The sequence below is a fragment of the Carcharodon carcharias genome, chromosome 19 (assembly GCF_017639515.1).
Source record: "Carcharodon carcharias isolate sCarCar2 chromosome 19, sCarCar2.pri, whole genome shotgun sequence".
Classification (NCBI taxonomy): domain Eukaryota; kingdom Metazoa; phylum Chordata; class Chondrichthyes; order Lamniformes; family Lamnidae; genus Carcharodon; species Carcharodon carcharias.
Genome location: NC_054485.1, coordinates 104,802,435 through 104,820,967, shown reverse-complemented (window position 1 = coordinate 104,820,967; position 18,533 = coordinate 104,802,435). Strand labels below are relative to the sequence as shown.

The 18,533-nt window shown below is 46.7% G+C and overlaps 1 protein-coding gene across 14 annotated transcripts in view; it reads left to right on the top strand.

The window, feature by feature from the left end:
* LOC121291414 (tenascin-like) overlaps positions 1–18,533 on the top strand; it is a 224,925-nt gene that overhangs the window by 98,444 nt on the left and 107,948 nt on the right. For 13 of the 14 annotated variants that reach the window (XM_041212557.1, XM_041212552.1, XM_041212558.1 and 10 more), the window contains 2 exons: positions 302–574; positions 9,991–10,266. In XM_041212557.1, coding sequence (XP_041068491.1) covers positions 302–574; positions 9,991–10,266 — 549 coding nt within the window. The remainder of the gene's footprint in view (positions 1–301; positions 575–9,990; positions 10,267–18,533) is intronic. The other variant, XM_041212548.1, reaches the window with a different exon arrangement.

The window sequence follows — 18,533 nt, the reverse complement described above, 5'->3', positions numbered from 1 at the left end:
AGCATTTATTGCCCATTCCTAATTAACCTGGGGAAAGTGATGGTGAGCTGCCTTCTTGAACCGCTGCAGTCCATGTGCTGTAGGTACACCCACAGTGCTGTTAGGGAGGGAGTTCCAGGATTTTGATCCAGCGACAGTGAAGGAATGGTGATATATTTCCAAGTCAGGATGACGAGGGGCTTGGAGGGGAACTTGAAATCTTGTGTAATTATTCTCAGGGTCCGGTTCCTGTTGGGTTGACCAGTAATAATCTCTTTCTATCACAAACTGTTTATCACTTTTATTCCTTTAACTTTCACAGATAAAGAGGCTGTAAAGCTAGGCAGCCTGTCCACCTCTAATATCACGGCAAACTCTCTCCGACTCTCCTGGACAGTGGACAGGGCCTTTGACTCCTTTTTAATCCAGTACAGAGTCCAGGGCTCTGAGGAGACCCACAACATCACAGTCACTGGCGGACGACGATCCCACCGCATCGCAGGCCTCAGGCCTACTACCAGATACACCGTCTATCTCTATGGGATTTCCGGTGGCTCACGGACAGAGCCTTTGACCACTGCCGTGACCACCACAGGTACACTGATTTTTTTTACCTTCGTCGGTGAATTAATTTGCATCCTTCAGTGAAAATATTTGTTTTTCCATTTTCATGGACCCAAGCTTCAACAGAGAGAGAATGGTTCCTTCATTTCTAGCTTGGAATTGGGGGAGGGGATATTTTACCTCAAATCTCTGGCTGGGTATCCCATGGGATCAGGTAGAATGTCAATTTTACACCCCCACTCCCAACATAATTCTGCTCTCCCCCACACAAAGTGGAATCACTCTCTCCAAGTCCACCCTCACAAACTCTTTCATAATCCAAAAGAGCTTTATCAGGTCGTCCCTCAGCCTTCTCTTTTCTAGAGAAAAGAGCACCACATCTGTTCAATCTATCCCAATAGTTAATATTTCCTAATTGGTTTCTGTGAAGTTGGCTGCCTGTGTCCCATGCACACTGGTGAAGAGGGGAACTAACTGAAGTGTTTGATTAAAGGCTATGGTAGATAGAGACTCTTTCCACCAGTTGGGGGTGGGTTTGGTGGGGGTGGGTTTGGTGGAGTCCACAACAAGGGAGCATAATCTTAAAATTAGAGCTAGGCTGTGCAGAGGAGATGTCAGGGAGCACTTCTTCACACAAAGGGGAGTGGAAATCTGGAACTCTCTCTTCCCCACAAACAGCTATCGAGGCTGGAGTGTGGGAGAGCTGATTGAAACTTTCAGAGCTGAGATTGATAGAATTTTGTTGGGTAAGTGCATTAAGAGTTGTGAAACCGAGGCAGGGAAACCAGACACAGATCAGCTGAATGGTGGAACCGGTTCCAGGGGCCTCCTGCTGCTCCTGTGAAAGGGTTGCAGTCTTCAGCCAGAAAGTGCAACATACCATAACTGTAGAACGTGCAGTTCATCATGCACAGCCCACTCGAATGAAGTTATCTATTAGAGCTGCCAAACACACAAGTTAATTTGTAGGCTGTTTTTTTTTTCACAGGTTGTGGGCTTCGCTGGCTGGGCCAGCATTTATTGCCCATCTTAGTTGGCCTTGAGAAGGTGGTGATGAGCTGCCTTCTTGAACCACGGCAATCCATGTGGTATAGGTACACCCACTGTACTGTTAGGGAGTAAGTTCCAGGATCTTGACCCAGTGACAGTGAATGAACAGCAATATAATCCCAAGTCAGGATGGTTAATGACTTGGAGAGGAACTTCCAGTTGGTGGTGTTTCCATGTATCTGCTGCCTGGTCCTTCTAGATGGTAGTGGCCGTGTGTTTGGAAGGTGCTGTCTAAGGCGCCTTGGTGAATTCCTGCAGTGCTTCTTGTAGATGGTACACACTGCTGCTACTGTGCTCCGGTAGTAGAGGGACTGAATGTTTGTGGATGTGGTGCCAATCAAGTGGGCTGCTTTGTCCCGGACAGAGTCCAGCTTCTTTTGTGTTGTAGGAGCTGCACTCATCCAGGGAAGTGGGGAATATTCCATCACAGTCATGACTTGGGCCTTGTAAATGGTGGACAGGCTTTGGGGAGTCAGGAGGTGAGTTACTCATTGCACGATTCCTAGCCTCTGACCTGCTCTTGTGGCCATTGTATTTATATGGCTAGTCCAGTTCATTTTCTAGTCAACGGTAACCCCCAGGATGTTGATAGTGAGGGATTCAGTGATGGTAATGCCATGAAAGATCAAGGGATGATGGTTGGATTCTCTCTTGTTGGAGATGGTCATTGACTGACACTTGTGTGGCGTGAATGTTACTTGCCACTTGTCAGCCCAAGCCTAGATATTGTCCAGCCCTTGCTGCATTTGGACACGGACTGCTTTAGTATCTGAGGAGTTGCGAATGGCGCTGAACATTGTGCAATCATCCGTGAACATCCCTACTTCTGACCTTATGATGGAAGGAAAGTCATTGATGAAGCAGCTGAAAATGATTGGGCTGAGGAGACTACCCTGAGGAACTCCTGCAGTGATGTCCTGGAGCTGAGATGACCGACCTCCAACAACCACAACCATCTTCCTTTGTGTTAAGTATGACTCCAACCAGCGAAGATTTTTCCCCCGATTCCCACTGACTCCAGTTTTGCGAGGGCTCCTTGATGCCACACTTGGTCAAATGCTGCCTTGATGTCAAGAGCAGTCACTCTCACCTCAGCTCTGGAGTTCAGCTCTTTTGTCCATGTTTGAACCAAGGCTGTAATGAGGGCAGGAGCTGTGTGGCCCTGGCGGAACCCAAATTGGGCGTCAGTGAGCAGGTTATTGCTAAGCAAGTGCCACTGGATAGCACTGTTGATGACCCCTTCCATTACTTTACTGATGATGGAGAGAAGACTGATGGGTGGTAGCTGACTAGGTTGGATTTGTCCTGCTTTTTGTGTACAGGATGTACCTGGGCAATTTTCCACATTGCTGGGTAGATGCCAGTGTTGTAGCTGTACTGGAACTGCTTGGCTATGGACATGGCAAATTCTGGAGCACAATTCTTCAGCACTTTTGCCAGAATGTTGTCAGGGCCCATAGCCTTTGCAGTATCCAGTGCCTTTGGCCATTTCTTGATATCACGTGGAGTAAATTGAATTGGCTGATGACTGGCATCTGTGATGCTGGGCACCTCCGGAGGAGGCCAAGATGGATCATCCACTTGGCACTTCTGGCTGAAGATTGTTGCGAATGCTTCAGCCTTATCTTTTGCACAGCTGTGCTGGGCTCCTCCATCATTGAGGATGGGGATATTTGTGGAGCCACCTCCTCCAGTGAGTTGTTTAATTGTCCACCACCATTCACGACTGGATGTGGCAGGACTGCAAAGCTTAGAGCTAATCTGTTGGTTGTGGGATCACATAACTCTGTCTATCATTTTCTGCTTATGCTGTTTGGCACGCAAGTAGTCCTGTTTTATAGCTTCACCAGGTTGACACCTCATTGTGAGGTATGCCTGGTGCTGCTCCTGGTATGCCCTCCTGCACTCTTCATTGAACCAGGGTTGATCTCCTGGCTTGATGGTAATGGTAGAGTGGGGGATATGCTGGGCCACGTAGTTACAGATTGTGTTCGAGTACAATTCTGCTGCTGCTGATGGCTCACAGCGCCTTATAGGTGCCCAGTCTTGAGTTGCTAGATCTGTTTGAAATCTATCCCATTTAGCACGGTGGTTGTGCCACACAACACGATGGAGGGTATCCTCAATGTGAAGGCAGGACTTCATCTCTGTGTGGTGGTCACTCTGACCGAACTGTCATGGAAAGATGTATCTGATGATCTTGTCAGGATGAGGACAAGGACAAACCCTGGGCCAATTAATCATTCTAAGCTTAGTAGACTTGGCAGTTATTGATGTGGCAGGCGATGGCTTCAGATTCTCCTGTCACCTCAGGGAGAGGCTCGGAATCCTTTTTGCTGCTGTCTGAGTTCAGGGTCTCCCCATGACCTGGATCTCTATCAGGGGACCTGTGGTTCACTAGCAAAATTCTCAGTGCATTGCCAATTCCCAAAGGGACCGTTGTGAGAAGTCATGGGCTAGGGTAGCAGCCTACACCAGGCACTCTGCTTCATGGAACGAAAGACTTGCAGTTGCAAAGCGCCTTTCACAACCTTAGGATGACCCAAAGCACTCTGTAAATAATGATGCACTCTCTTTGATGGGTCGTCACAGTTTGTGCATAGCAAGATCCTACAGGTCACAAAGGCTTAGGTAATTTTTTTTTAGCAGTGTTGGTGGAGGGACAAATATTGGCCCAGGACACGGCAGGGAAGAACTCTCCTGCTCTCCTTCAAAACAATGATGGTGCAATCATAGTAGGGGAGGTTCAGGAGTGTGAATTTCCTCGGGGCTTCTTACTGTCACTTCAGGTTCGTGCACATGCACTGAGTTTTCAGCTGAGGATGCACCAGCAGAACAGGCAAAGTCTTGAGAACATTCCCCCTCCCCCACTCCCAAAGAAGGCTTTGAAAGATATGGAACCAAGAGGAGTAAGGTCCAAAACTAATAGGATTGCAACATAGTCACGAGGGACTAAATGGCCTCCTCCTCCTGGTCCTATAAACTGAAGGATAGGGAGGCCTCTCAGTTTCTATGACAACATGTCTGACTCCCTCCAGTTCTCCTGGATGGCCTCTATCTGGGACAGATCAGACCTCAAGGTCTCTGAGGGCGAGCAGGTTGCCTGGTGGACTCGCCGCGATCTGCCCACGCATCGCAGGCCTCAGGCCTGCCACCAGCTAGATGAGGATATAAAAAAAACTGTAGTGACAACATTAGGTGTTTCACTGCAACAAAGATCAAGGAATGTTTCTAGACAGCGAGTGATAATGACCTGGAACTCGCTGCCCCCCAGGCTGGTGGAAACGTAAAACAAGCCGTGATTTCAAAAGGAAACAGGATGGGCACTTGAAGGAGATAGAATTTCAGGGCTACAGAGATTGAATAGGGTAGTGGGACTGACTGGATTTCTCCACCAAGAGCTGTCATGGGCTCGATGGGTTGAATGGCCTCCTTCTATACCATAAATGACCCTATGACTCTGTGATTTGGGAACTCGTTTCATTGTCCACCACCTTCAAATATTAATATAACGCTCAATGTTTTACATGACAATTCAAGATGTGTATCTCCCTCTCTCACTGGGTATTTGACCATGAAATGCCTCATACAAATAGAAACATACGAACAAGGAGCAGGAGTAGTCCATTCAGCCCCTCGAGCCTGCTCTGCCATTTAATAAGATCATGGCTGATCTGACAGTAACCAGAAATCTGCATCCCGCATACCCCTGATAACCTATCACCTCCTTGCTTATCAAGAATTTATCCACCTCTTCCTCCACCACCTTTTCAGGAAGAGAGATCCAAAGGCTCATGACCCTCTGAGAGAAAAAATTTCGCCTCATCTCTTTATTTTTAAATGGTGACCCCTCGTTCTCCCCCTCTCTCTATTATATATTCATATCCTGTGAGTGAATATATAGTTTCCTTGTCAAGCAGGGAATGATTCATTTCCATTGCTTGTTATCGCTTCAATTCCGATGCTCTGTGATCCTTCAATTCCCGTTCCTTGTGATCTCTTTCATTCCCATTCCTGTGAGGCTTCCCGGTTTCCCTCTGTTTTGGAAGAATCTGAGGAAGCTTTTTAAAGTCTTGTGCTTGCCAGTGAGGCCAGTTGATGCGCCGAACCTGGTTCAGGGACACAAGTCCATAAGACATAAGACGTAGGAGCAGAAATTAGGCCATTCGGCCCATCGAGTCTGCTCTGCCATTCAATCATGGCTGATAAGTTTCTCAACCCCATTCTCCCGCCTCCTCCCCGTAACCTTTGCTCCCCTTACCAATCAAGAACCTATCTATCTCGGTCTTAAATACACTCAATGACCTGGCCTCCACAGCATTCTGTGGCAATGAATTCCATAGATTCATCACTGTCTGGCTAAAGAAGTTTCTCCTCATCTCTGTTCTAAAAGGTCTTCCCTTTACTCTGAAGCTGTGCCCTCAGGTCCTAGTGTCTCCTATTAATGGAAACATCTTCCCCATGTCCACTCTATCCAGGCCTTTCAGTATTCTGTAAGTTTCAAGCAGATCCCCCCTCATCCTTCTAAACTCCATCAAGTATAGACCCAGAGTCCTCAAACATTCCTCATATGTTAAGCCTTTCATTCCCGGGATTGTTCTCGTGAACCTCCTCTGGACCCTCTCCAGGGCCAGCACATCCTTCCTGAGATACGCAGCCCAAAATTGCTCTCAATATTCTAAATGTGGTCTGACCAGAGCCTTATAAAGCCTCAGCAGCACATCCCTGCTTTTATATTCTAGTCCTCTCGAAATAAATGCCAACATTGCATTTGCATTCCTAACTACCGACTCAACCTGCAAGTTAACCTTAAGAGAATCCTGGACTAGGACTCCCAAGTCCCTTTGCACTCCAGATTTCTGAATTCTCTCCCCATTTAGAAAATAGTCTATGCCTCTATTCTTCCTACCAAAGTGCATGACCTCACACTTCCCCACGTTGTATTCCATCTGCCACTTCTTTGCCCATTCTCCTAACCTGTCCAAATCCTTCTGCAGCCTCCCTGCCTCCTCAATACTACCTGTCCCTCTTCCTATCTTTGTATCATCTGCAAACTTAGCCAGAATGCCCTCAGTTCCTTCATCTAGACCATTAATGTATAAAGTGAAAAGTTGTGGTCCCAACATTGACCCCTGCGGAACTCCACTAGTCACCAGCCGCCATCCTGAGAAGGACCCCCTCATCCCCACTCTCTGCCTCCTGTCAGATAGCCAATCTTCTATCCATGCTAGTACCTTGCCTCTAATACCATGGGCTCTTATCTTACTGAGCAGCCTCCTATGCGGCATCTTGTCAAAGGCCTTCTGGGAGTCCAAGTAGATAACACCCATTGCTCTCCTTTGTCTAACCTACTCGTTACCTCCTCAAAGAATTCTATCAGATTTGTCAGGCATGACCTCCCCTTGATGAAACCATGCTGACTTTGCCCTATTTTACCATGCACTTCAAGTATTCTGAAATCTCATCCTTAATAATGGGCTCTAAAATCTTACCAACGACCGAGACCAGGCTAATCGGCCTGTAATTTCCTGTCTTTTGCCTCACTCCCTTCTTAAACAAGGGGGTTACATTAGCGATTTACCAGTCCTCTGGGACCCTCCCTGACTCCAGTGATTCCTGAAAGATCACCACTAACGCCTCCACTATCTCTTCAGCTATCTCCTTCAGAACTCTGGGGTGTAATCCATCCGGTCCAGGTAATTTATCCACCTTCAGACCTTTCAGTTTTCCTAGCACCTTCTCCTTGGTAATGGCCACCATACTCACCTCTGCCCCCCCCCGACTCTCTTGAACTTTGGGGATGTTACTCATGTCTTCCACTGTGAAGACAGACGCAAAGCACCTATTCAGTTCCTCTGCCATTTCTTGTTCCTCACTACTACTTCTCCAGCATCATTTTCCAGCGGCCCAATGTCCACTTTTTCCTCTCTCTTACCCTTTATATATCTAAAAAAAACTCTTGCAATCTTCTTTTATATTTCTGGCTAGTTTACCCTCATATTTAATCTTCTCCCTCCTTATTTCTTTTTTAGTTGTCCTCTGTTGGTCTTTGTAGGCTTCCCAATCCTCTGGTTTCCCACTGCTCTTCGCCGCATTGTATGTTTTCTCTTTAGCTTTTATGCTGTCCCTGACTTACCTTGTCAGCCATGGTTGCCTCGTCCTCCCTTTAGTATGCTTCTTTTTCCTAGGGATGAATTTTTGCTGTGAGTCCTAAATTACTCCCAGAAACTCCTGCCATTGCTGTTCCACTGTCTTTCCTGCTAGGCTCATCTCCCAGTCAATTCTGGCCAGCTCCTCTCTCATGCCTCTGTAGTTGCCTTTATTCAACTGTAATACTGTTACTTCTGATTCCAGCTTTTTCCTCTCAAACTGCAGGGTAAATTCTATAATTTAATGGTCACTTCCTCCTAAGGGTTCCTTCACCTTAAGCTCCCTTATCAAATCTGCCTCATTTCACATCACTAAATCTAGAATTGCCTGTTCCCTAGTGGGCTCCACCACAAGCTGCTCCAAAAAGCCATCTCGTGGACATTCCACAAATTCCTTATCTTGGAGTCCACTACCAACCTGATTTTCCCAGTCTACCTCCCTATTGAAATCCCCCATGATCACTGTAACCTTGCCTTTCTTACACGCCTTTTCTATCTCCTGGTGTATTTTGTGCCCCACATCCTGACTACTGTTCGGAGGCCTGTACATAACTCCCATTATGTTTTTTTTACATTTGCGATTCCTCAAGTATACCCACACAGATTCTATATCATTGACCCTACGTCATTTCTTGCTATCGATTTAATTTCATTTCTTACTAACAAAGCAAACCCACCCCCTCTGCCAACCTGCCTATCTTTTCGATAGGATATATACCCTTGGATATTTAGCTCCCAGTCCTGATCCCCCTGCAGCCACGTCTCCATGATGCCCACCACATCATACCTGCCAATTTCAATCTGCGCCACAAGCTCATTTACTTTATTTTGTATACCACGTGGATTCAGATGCGACATAGTCAGTCCTTTATTTCCCGTCCCCCTTCTCATTGTCGTCCCTTTATCTGATGTGCTTGAAGTTAGATTCCTAGCCCTTTCTAAACACTCTGTCCTATTTAAAAACAGAATTAACTGGAAAAACTCAGCAGGTCTGGCAGCATCGGCGGAGAAGAAAAGAGTTGACGTTTCGAGTCCTCATGACCCTTCGACAGAACTTGCATTCGAGTCCAAGGAGTCCTCCTTGGACTCGAACGCAAGTTCTGTCGAAGGGTCATGAGGACTCGAAACGTCAACTCTTTTCTTCTCCGCCGATGCTGGCAGACCTGCTGAGTTTTTCCAGGTAATTTTGTTTTTGTTTTGGATTTCCAGCATCCGCAGTTTTTTTGTTTTTAACTCTGTCCTATTTTGTGCTCTGGAGACTTTAATAGCCTCTCCTGGGCTCTATTTCCTTTTCAGTTTTTTCATAATATTCTATGACGTTGAATCCACCCCCCTCCCCCACCCTGCCTCCACCCCCCACCCCCCCTCAACACACACACACACACACATGCTAACCTGCTGCTTTGTTTCCCATTAGTCATAGTTCTTGGAGTTTTACCCTTCCCTTCCGCCCACTTTCTAGTTTCAAGTCCTGTTGACCACCCTATTTCCCCTTTTCGCTAGAATATTGGTCCCAGATTGGTTCAGGTGGAGACTGTCCCAAGGGTACAGATCTCTCCTATTCCAATACTGATGTCAGTATAACATCCGGATGGTCTAAGCGACCTGGTGTAAATGTGTATTTATTCCCAGTGCAGAACACCATGTGGAGTGGAAGGTCATTTATCAATCTCCAGAGAAATGGATGATGTTATCTTCATCTCCTCTCAAAGTGAGCCGAGGTGGAGCCCACCATACTTCTTGGTGACTACCACCGAGTGGCATTTTATTACCACTGTTAGATTAAAGTCCTTGTCCGTCTCCTATGTTCATTTCCTGTTAAAAGCGATAAATTTGATGATCTAATGTTTCAACAACAACTTGTGTTCATATAGCCACTTTAAGCTTGGCAAAACCCCTCATGGTGCTTCACGGAAGCGATTTGAAACCAGGCCACCAGAGGAGACATTAGGATAGGTGGCCAAAGGGGTTTTGGTTAAGGTCCACCCTAAGGTGGAGAGAGAGGTGAAGAGGTTTAGGGAGGGAATTCCAGAGCTTAGGGCCAAGGCAGCTGAAGGCACGGCCACCCATGGTGGAATAATGAAAATGGAGGAGTTCAGAGTTCTCGGGTTTTGGAGTTGTGGAGGGCGGGGGGCGTGCACTGATGGTGGTTTGAGGGTGAGTGGATTTAGGGCTGGAGATTATAGAGATATGAGGATTTCCTCATTCCACATTCAATTCTTTTTTTTTCCTCCCCTTTCATCTGAAGAGCGGCCCCAGCAAAGTGAAGTAAGCGATCTCTCGGTGTCTAACATAACGGCAGACTCCCTCCAGCTCTCCTGGGTGACGGAGGGGGAATATGACTCCTTCTTCATCGAATACGGAGCTGAGGAGGATCAGGCTATGCAGAACTTCACGGTAACCGGTGCCCATCGATCCTCCATCATCACAGGTCTGAGGCCTACCACTGCCTACACATTCTATCTCTATGGGGTCTCGGCTGGTCAACGCACCAAACCACTGACAGCTGTCGCCACCACCAAAGGTAATATTAGAAGCCAAATGGGGTTAATTTTCCTTCCAGAGAGAAATGCTCACTTAAACAAGCACTCACACAGTTCCTTCTATGCAAACCTTTTGCCTCATAGCTATTTCAGAATGGTACCCTGCAGGATTGCATAGAGAGGCCTACATAAGAGACAGGAGCTGGAGTAAGGCCACTCGGCCCCTTTCCACCATTCAGTACGATCAGTGCTGATTTCCTACCTCAGTTCCGCCTTCCCGCATTATCCCCCTATTTCTTAGTGACCCCAAAATCTATCGATCTCAGTCTTGAATAGACTCGATGAATGAACATCCCCAATTCTCTGAGGCAGAGAATTGCAAAGATTCACAACACTTAGAGTGAAGAAATTTCTCCCTCATCTCAGTCCTGAATGGCTGACCCTTTATTCTGAGGATATGACCCCTTTTGTTCTGGACACCCCAGCAGGTGAAACAGCACATCATTTAACAGCACAGAAACAGGCCGTTCGGCCCAACTGGTCTGTGCTGGTGCTAAGGCCCCACATCTTCCCGCCCTCTATCATATACCCTTCCATTTCCTTCACCCTGGTTTGTTTATCGAACTTCTTGTAAACGGGTATCTGCTCCAAGCACTCCCTGTGACAGCTGGCTCCACATTCTCAGGGAAAATCGTCGGGAGTGGGAAGCAGGAGGGTTTAGGAATTGCTGGCGCGCACTTCCAACGGGAAAGGCACATCACCCCAGGAGCACACGTTCCCTGGACCCCAGCCCCCTCCACCTCCTCGCCCATCACTTCCCACCCCACCCCCCCACATGTCCCCTCTCCCCCACCATGTGTAACAAACACATGGCTGTTGCTGCTTTTTTCTTTCTCCTGTTCCCACTGATGGAAATCTGGTAAATGAGCCCGTGCGAAGGGAATGAAAAATATGCTTTTTATTGTTGTGAGTTTAAATAGTTCAGGCCCCTCAATGTGTGCACGGTGACATGAGGCAATTAATTATTGGCAGCCGTTCAGAACTTTTCAAACTGTTGGCCCCTGTGGATAATTATTGCTGCCAGCATGTTTTAACCAGTTTAATGCTGGGACAATTCCAGCTGTGAATTACTTCCCTCCTTTCTGCTGAACTGACCTTTCCTGGAATGAGATGCCTCTCTTCCATGTGGCGGTATACTGGAACCACCCCTCCCTCTCCCCCACTCCCCTCCCCTCTCCCTCCCCCACCACCTACCCCCCTCCCCCACCCCCTCCCCACTCCCCTCCCCTCCCCCTCCCCCGCTCCATCCCTTCCCCTGTTCCCCTTCCCTCCCCTGCTCGGTGCTTTACCCAGCGGCACACTCGATTCTTCCTCCATGAGCAGTGAGGTCCCCCCTATCCCATGGTGTAGCAGTTGTGCCCACTCCCCCCCCCCGACCGATTCCTGATTATCCAGGAGGAGGTCAAAAAAGGAAGAGGTGTGGAACGCTGCAGTATCAGGATGCGAGCCATCGGACCAAGGAATGACCCAAAGAATGGATAAAAGCAAAATACTGCGGATGCTGGAAATCTGAAACAACAAACAGAAAAACACTGGAAAAGCTTCAGCATGTCTGATAGCATCGATGTGGAGAGAAAGAGACAGAGTTAACGCTCGGAGTCCGTGTGACGCTTCTCCAGAGCTGACCCAAGGGATCCAGCAGGAAACATGGTGATGCACAGAGGGAGCCCGAGGTGTCGATGTGGATTGCCTCAGCAGGAGCCCCTCAGGCCCAGCTGCACCCAGCCCTGAACACAACCACTTGTCATTCATCCCCCCTTCAGTTCAGCATGATGGAGCATGGAGCTGGCTGCAACCTTTAATCTCACTTTTCTTCCATTTCTTTGTGAAAGGTTTCTTGCCTTTTAGGCCTGCAGTTGAAAATTATAGCATTAGCTTTTTGCGCCGCAGTGCTTCCTGCTAATGAAGTGGGATATTGAGGAGCCTGCACTGGTAGGCCCCACACCAGATGTAACTGTGCACATGAGACAGCTTTCGAACCGATAACCTGGAACACACACACGTATGGCTTGCAGAACAAGTCGCTTTTGCCTTTTTTTAGTCGATTTAGTGCAAAGAATTTCCAGGTAGATTTCGAGGGTTAGCTCGTCCCTGGGTCGTCTGTTCACTCCGGGAGCCTCAGGGTCACTGATGTTGATAAGAGCTGAAGGCTTGGAGACATCCACCCGCCTGCTTTAGCGACCGGTGTTGACCCATTTCTGGATCCGCTCGTGCCGTGGTTGTTAGGACCGAACCAGCAACTCCGAGGCGGCGAGTTCAAATCTCATCGGGGCCAGCCTTTTCCCCTCTGCTCATCATTCCTGGGGTGCAGGTGTGGATGGCAAGACCGACATTACTTGCTCGTCCCTAGTTGCCCCTCGATGTGGCAGTGGTGAGCTGCCTCCTGCCGCCGCTGCAGTCCAAGCGGCAATGAAGTTGAATTCAATAAAAGGTGGGATTTTGTGGTTTGCTAAATATCCATCAGAGGAAGAGAGCCTAAAACCACTGCCCGCCAACCTGATCCAGCCTGCACATGACTCCATTCCAACACCAGCTGGTTGATTCTTTTAGTGCCAATCTAATTGGCCGAGTAAGATCAGAAGGAATAGGGACAGGAGTAGGCCATTCAGCCCTTCGAACCTGCTCCGCCATTCAATAAGATCAAGGCTGACCTTCTACTTCAACTCCACTTTCCCACATTATCCCCCTTATCCCCTAATGCCCAAAGTATCCAAAAATCTACTGACCTCTGTCATGATACTCAATGACTGAGCTTCCAGACACCTCTGGGGTAGCAAATTCCAAAGATCCACGACCGTCTGGGTGAAGAAATTTCTCCTCCCCTCAGCCCCAAATGACTCTGAGGCTGTAACCCTGTGTTCTAGCTTCCTGAGCCGGGAGAAAACAACCTTTCAGTGTCCACCCTGTCAAACCCCTTTTAGATGTTTCAGTGAGACCACCTCTAAACTCCAGTTATAGAACTGGTTCCCCACAAAGCACAATTTGTCAGGACATTGGGGGGAAGGGGCAATAAATTGGACCTCGCTAACATCATCCACACCCTGATGGAAAATTCTAAAAAAAAATAGCCTCGGATAAAAGGGATATCGTAAAAGACATCTGCTCATAATGCTATTGAAATCTCTAGGCTGATACCGCGCCATGCCAGAGATTGGAGGTTCAATGCCATTACTGTTCAGGGTGAATAATCAACCTTCCATCCAGTAACAATCCACCTCTTTTCCCCTCTCTCCCCCTCTTTTGACTTCCACAGATAAGGATACAACCAAACTGAAAAAACTTGGCCATCTTTTGGTCTCTAATGTCACAAGCGGCTCCTTCCAGCTCTCCTGGGTGGCGGAAAGAGATTTTGATTCCTTTGTGATACTGTACAGAGTGCCGGACGCTAAGGTGGCCCGGAAACGCACAGTAACTGGTAACCTCCGGCAAGCAGTGATCACAGGCCTCAGGCCCACTACCAGCTACAGAGTCTTCCTCTTTGGGGTCTCCCGTGGCCAGCGCACAAGGCCCTTGACTGCCCTCGTGTCCAGCAGAGGTATTTTTATTAATAAGTAATGGAGCCCTTAGCAGCTTCAAGGCAGGGAAGTATTTCTCTATTCTCTTGATCCCCTTTGCTACCGTGCCGCACTATTTTGGGGGCAACAATGCTCATGCTCTTGATCTACACGGATGCATGCCGAGGGCCAAAGTGCACGGCCTCGTTCATTGCCCAGACTGTAAGGAACCACGTCAAAAATCCTCACACACTTCCGTCTCCCTCACCACTGCATGAAGTTTGGAATTCACCTGGGTTTGCTCCAAGCTTGGAGTAACACTGGATGCTTTGTCTTCATGCGTCATTTGTTTCCCACGAATGTAAACATATATTTATATATCTGATTTATATAAATATAATCCATCATCATTTCCACAGCTTTCGCATGCACCACGGAGCAGAACAAACTTGTTCTGAGGCACTTCGCCCCATTCTTCACTTCCAGGGACATATCATGGTTGGCCATCATTCCTCAGTCTTTGGCTCTAGCAGTCATCGCCTCATGTCTATCCCGATTGATTCCATTACATCATGGCTGTCGAAGCGGGGAATCTTCAGCTTTTCCGTCATTTTCTTCAAACTTCAATCTTTTTGACTAATTGTAGCCATAAATGGCTTGTTTTAACTGTTGGCTCTTCTCTCCCCTGTTGTGGTTGGGGCTTGTCAGTGTTCTAGGTTTAGTTGGTGTTTGGTCAGCAGTTTGATAGTTACTGCCAATTGGTCTGTATGATCTGGTCTTGTTTCAGTCGTTTGGAAGCGGGTGGGGTGGGTGTGCTGGGAGGGGAATTTTAGAGTATCACTGGCCCTGGGATTTTTCCTGCTGCCTCTCCCAGGAGACCATGTGGATGGCTGGGAGGTGGTTGGAGAAGGAAAGGAATGTCTCGTTATAAAGTTCCTGGGGGACAGGTTTGAGGGGAGGAGTGTCCAGTTATAATGCTGAGCCATCGTTGTGTGGAGCAGGTTTGATCAGTTTTGTATGGTTGAGCATTATGTAACAATTGCTCCATCGAAGATAAGTTATGACATAAATTATACTGACTGACACATGGACAGACACACACACTCACATCATGTGTACTTATGGACACCGCTATAGACACATGCACATATATATATATACACACCCATATACACACACATATACACAGGTACACACACACGAACATACACAAGTGTACACTCACACATAGGAACCCAGATTGTGCTCACACATGCACAAACACAACCTCACCACAGACAGGCACCCACATATATAAATATGTACACAGGTATACATATACACACACATAAAACAAAGTGCGCACGGGCACACACATGCACACGTGTGAACACATGCATAGACAACACACAAGCACATATACACATGTGCACACATACACACAGGCACACATGCACATATATAGATACATATATACACACTGATATAATAGATGGAAAATCACTACCTGGGGCTGGATGGCTTGAAGATATGGGATCCCAGCATGCACAGAAGGTGAAGGTTGACCCCGTATTATTTGTGAAATTTTTAATCTTCAGTCAAGGGTGAAGGGTCAGTGAATCCAGAAACAAGGTATTCAGCATTATCCTTACAGATTCTGTTATCAGTCTTTGAAATCAATTGGCTTGTTCCTGTATTAATGATTCAGCCAAGTGGAGAGGACAGTCAGGGTCTGTCTATAATTCATACATTGGACTCAGGAGCACATCATGATCTGCAGGAGTTTCACAAAGCCCTGGTAACATGCTGAACAGTAGATTCCAAACATTCGTGCCTGGTGCTGTCAGTTCCAAGTTTGCTTTGGGGGTCTTAAATTTGCTACAAGGACCTTGCTCTAGCATGATGGGTCTACGAGACTGCAAGGGTCACATTGGGTAGTTTGATACAACGCAACCAAATGAAAGAGTGTGTGGAGCAACAGTGGGGGAAATGGAGCTGAAATACAGATCAACCATGACTTGAGCAAAAGGTGGAACAGGCTCTTGAGGGGCTGAACAGCCTCCGCCTGCTCCTACAGAAACCTGCTGGACTAACAACCGTTATTTACCTGTGACGTGAATTCTGTTTTCAGCTTCCACAGAAGCTGAGAGGTGGAATCAAACCGAGCAGAGCGAACAAACTGAGCACTCTGTCAATTTCTAACGTCACGACCAAATCCATCCAGCTCTCCTGGACCGCCGAGAGAGTTTTTGATTCTTTCCTTGTACAGTATAACCTGTCGGGGCTCCGGGACGTGCAGAACCTGACAGTAGACGGCAGTCATCGATCCACCACCATCACAGGCCTGAGGCCTACCACCAAATACACCCTCTATCTCTATGGGGTTTCAAGTGGGCAGCTTACAAGGCCACTGGCCACAACTGTATCCACAAAAGGTATTAATCACCCATTCCTTTCTAAACAGGTTTGTACTGTAGGAGGATATATAGCTTCGTAGAAGGAGACATGTTAAGATGCCTGCAGTGAATTAGCCTGTGATTGAACATACTGGGAACATCTCCCGTGCCTTCCTTTTCTGTTAAGGATTCAATTCCCTTTTGAAAGCCATGAATGAATCTTCCTAGCCACACTGTCAGACAGATCATTCCAGATCCGAAACACTCGCTTTGTGAAAAAGGTTTTCCTCATGCTGCCATTGCTCCTTTTGTCAATCACCTTCAATCTGTGCCCTATAGTTCTCAATCCTTCCACCAATGGAAACAGTTTCTCCCTCTCTACTCTGCCGAGAGCCCTTGTGATTTTGAACGAATGGTTAGCAAAGACCGAGGAAAAGCATTGTGACAAGCTGAACAACTTGGACTTTGGGGTAGAAGCCAGGATTTTTAAATTTTCTGATAACACAAAAAGTGAACATGTTAAAAACAGCACAGTAATAATAGATTTCAAGAGGATGTAGACAGGTTGAATGGGCAGACACATGTCAATAAAATTCAATGCAGGTGATACATTCTGGTAGGATGAATGAGGAGGAGAGACCATACATAATAAATATCACAATTTTAAAGTGGGCGAAAGAACAAATCTGGGGTGGTTGTGCATAAATCTCTGAGGGCGGCAGGTCAAGTTAACGAAGCAGTTGATATAAAACACTGGGGACATTGGGTTTATAAAAGAGGACCAAAGACAAAGTTATGCTAAACCTTTGTAACATGTTACCTTGTCCCAATTGTTTCCAATTCTAGACACCACATTTAGGAGAGTGTGGAAGAGATTAGCTGGGATGGTTCAGAGGAAGAGGATTGCAGTTACATGGATTGATTGGAGAAGCTGGGATTGTTCTCTTTAGAATAGAGAGGGTTAGGAGGAGATTTGATAGAAGTGTTTAAAACCATGAAGGATGTTGATAGAGGTAACAAAGAGAAACTGTTGCCATTGGATCGAGAACTGTGGGCACAGATTTAAGGTGATTGCCAAAGCAAGCAACAGTGACATGAGGAAAATGTTTTCACACAGCGAGTGGTTAGAATGCAGACTGCACTGCCTGAGAGTGTGATGGAGGCTGGTTCAATAGTAGCTTTCAAAAGGGAAATGGATAGATACTTGAAGGTTAAAATATTGTGGGAATGTTGAAAACAGAGCCAGGATGTGGGACCAACTGGATTGCTCTTTGAGAGAGCTGATGCAGATTCGTTGGGCTGAATGGCCACCTTTTCTCTGATACTACTGTAAGATTCTATGCCAATGGGAAGAGAAAAGTGGGAAAAGGAGATTGAAAATGTGGAGAATGTCAGTAGAATGTAAGTTATAGGAAGATTCACTGACATTTAACCAAACCCTGGCAATAACATGTGTGACTAGTGGAAAGGCAAGTGAAGGTTAGAATAAACAGAGAGAAGGATAAACAGCAGATGAGCTGGAATGTGAAGCCAAGGAAGCTTGATCAAAGATCAAACCAGAAAAAATAAGGAAGAGAATTAATGAGCTCATAGAGAATGAAAAAGATTGAGGAACCAAAGGTCAGGATTGTAAACAGAGAAAACCACAATGATGGGAATAAATACATTGTGGTTGATGTTCTCTCATTGTGGGTTAGACTGCCATCTAGTGAATGAAAATTGAGGATGGACGAATTCAGCAGAGAATTGGCTGGATTCCCTTGAGTTGTGCCATGGGAATGTGGTCAATATCCTTTGCTGGCTGTTCCATTCTGCACCATCTGAAGCATTTCCTAGTGATGCATTGTAGCTGCCAGTGTTTATAACATTGATCCATCCACCCAGGTCATCAACATTTCCACAGTTCCCCAATCAGCAAGCCAGAATCACCTCTCGAAGCCAATGGTACACATTCTAAAGCTCTGACCTCCATGAGTAGGACTGGATCATTGTCAGCCCTCTCTGTCCTTTCTCAGTTCTCAATGGAGAATATCGACTTTGAAAATGAAGTGGCAGATAGTCATGTTTTCCTGATGTTGGAACAGCGTTTTAGTTTATGCAGGGATTTCATTGTGATCCTAGTCTCAGTGTGAGAGAATCAGAAAGTGTTACGTTGTGAGTCTGGGGTCTCTCAGTGTTAGAGAATCAGAGAGTGTTACATTGTGAGTCTGAGGTCTCTCAGTATGAGAGAATCAAAGAGTGTTACATTGTGAGTCTGGGGTCTCTCAGTGTTAGAGAATCAGAATGTGTTACATTGTGAGACTGGGGTCTCTCAGTGTTAGAGAATCAGAGAGCGTTACATTGTGAGTCTGGGGTCTCTCAGTGTTAGAGAATCAAAGA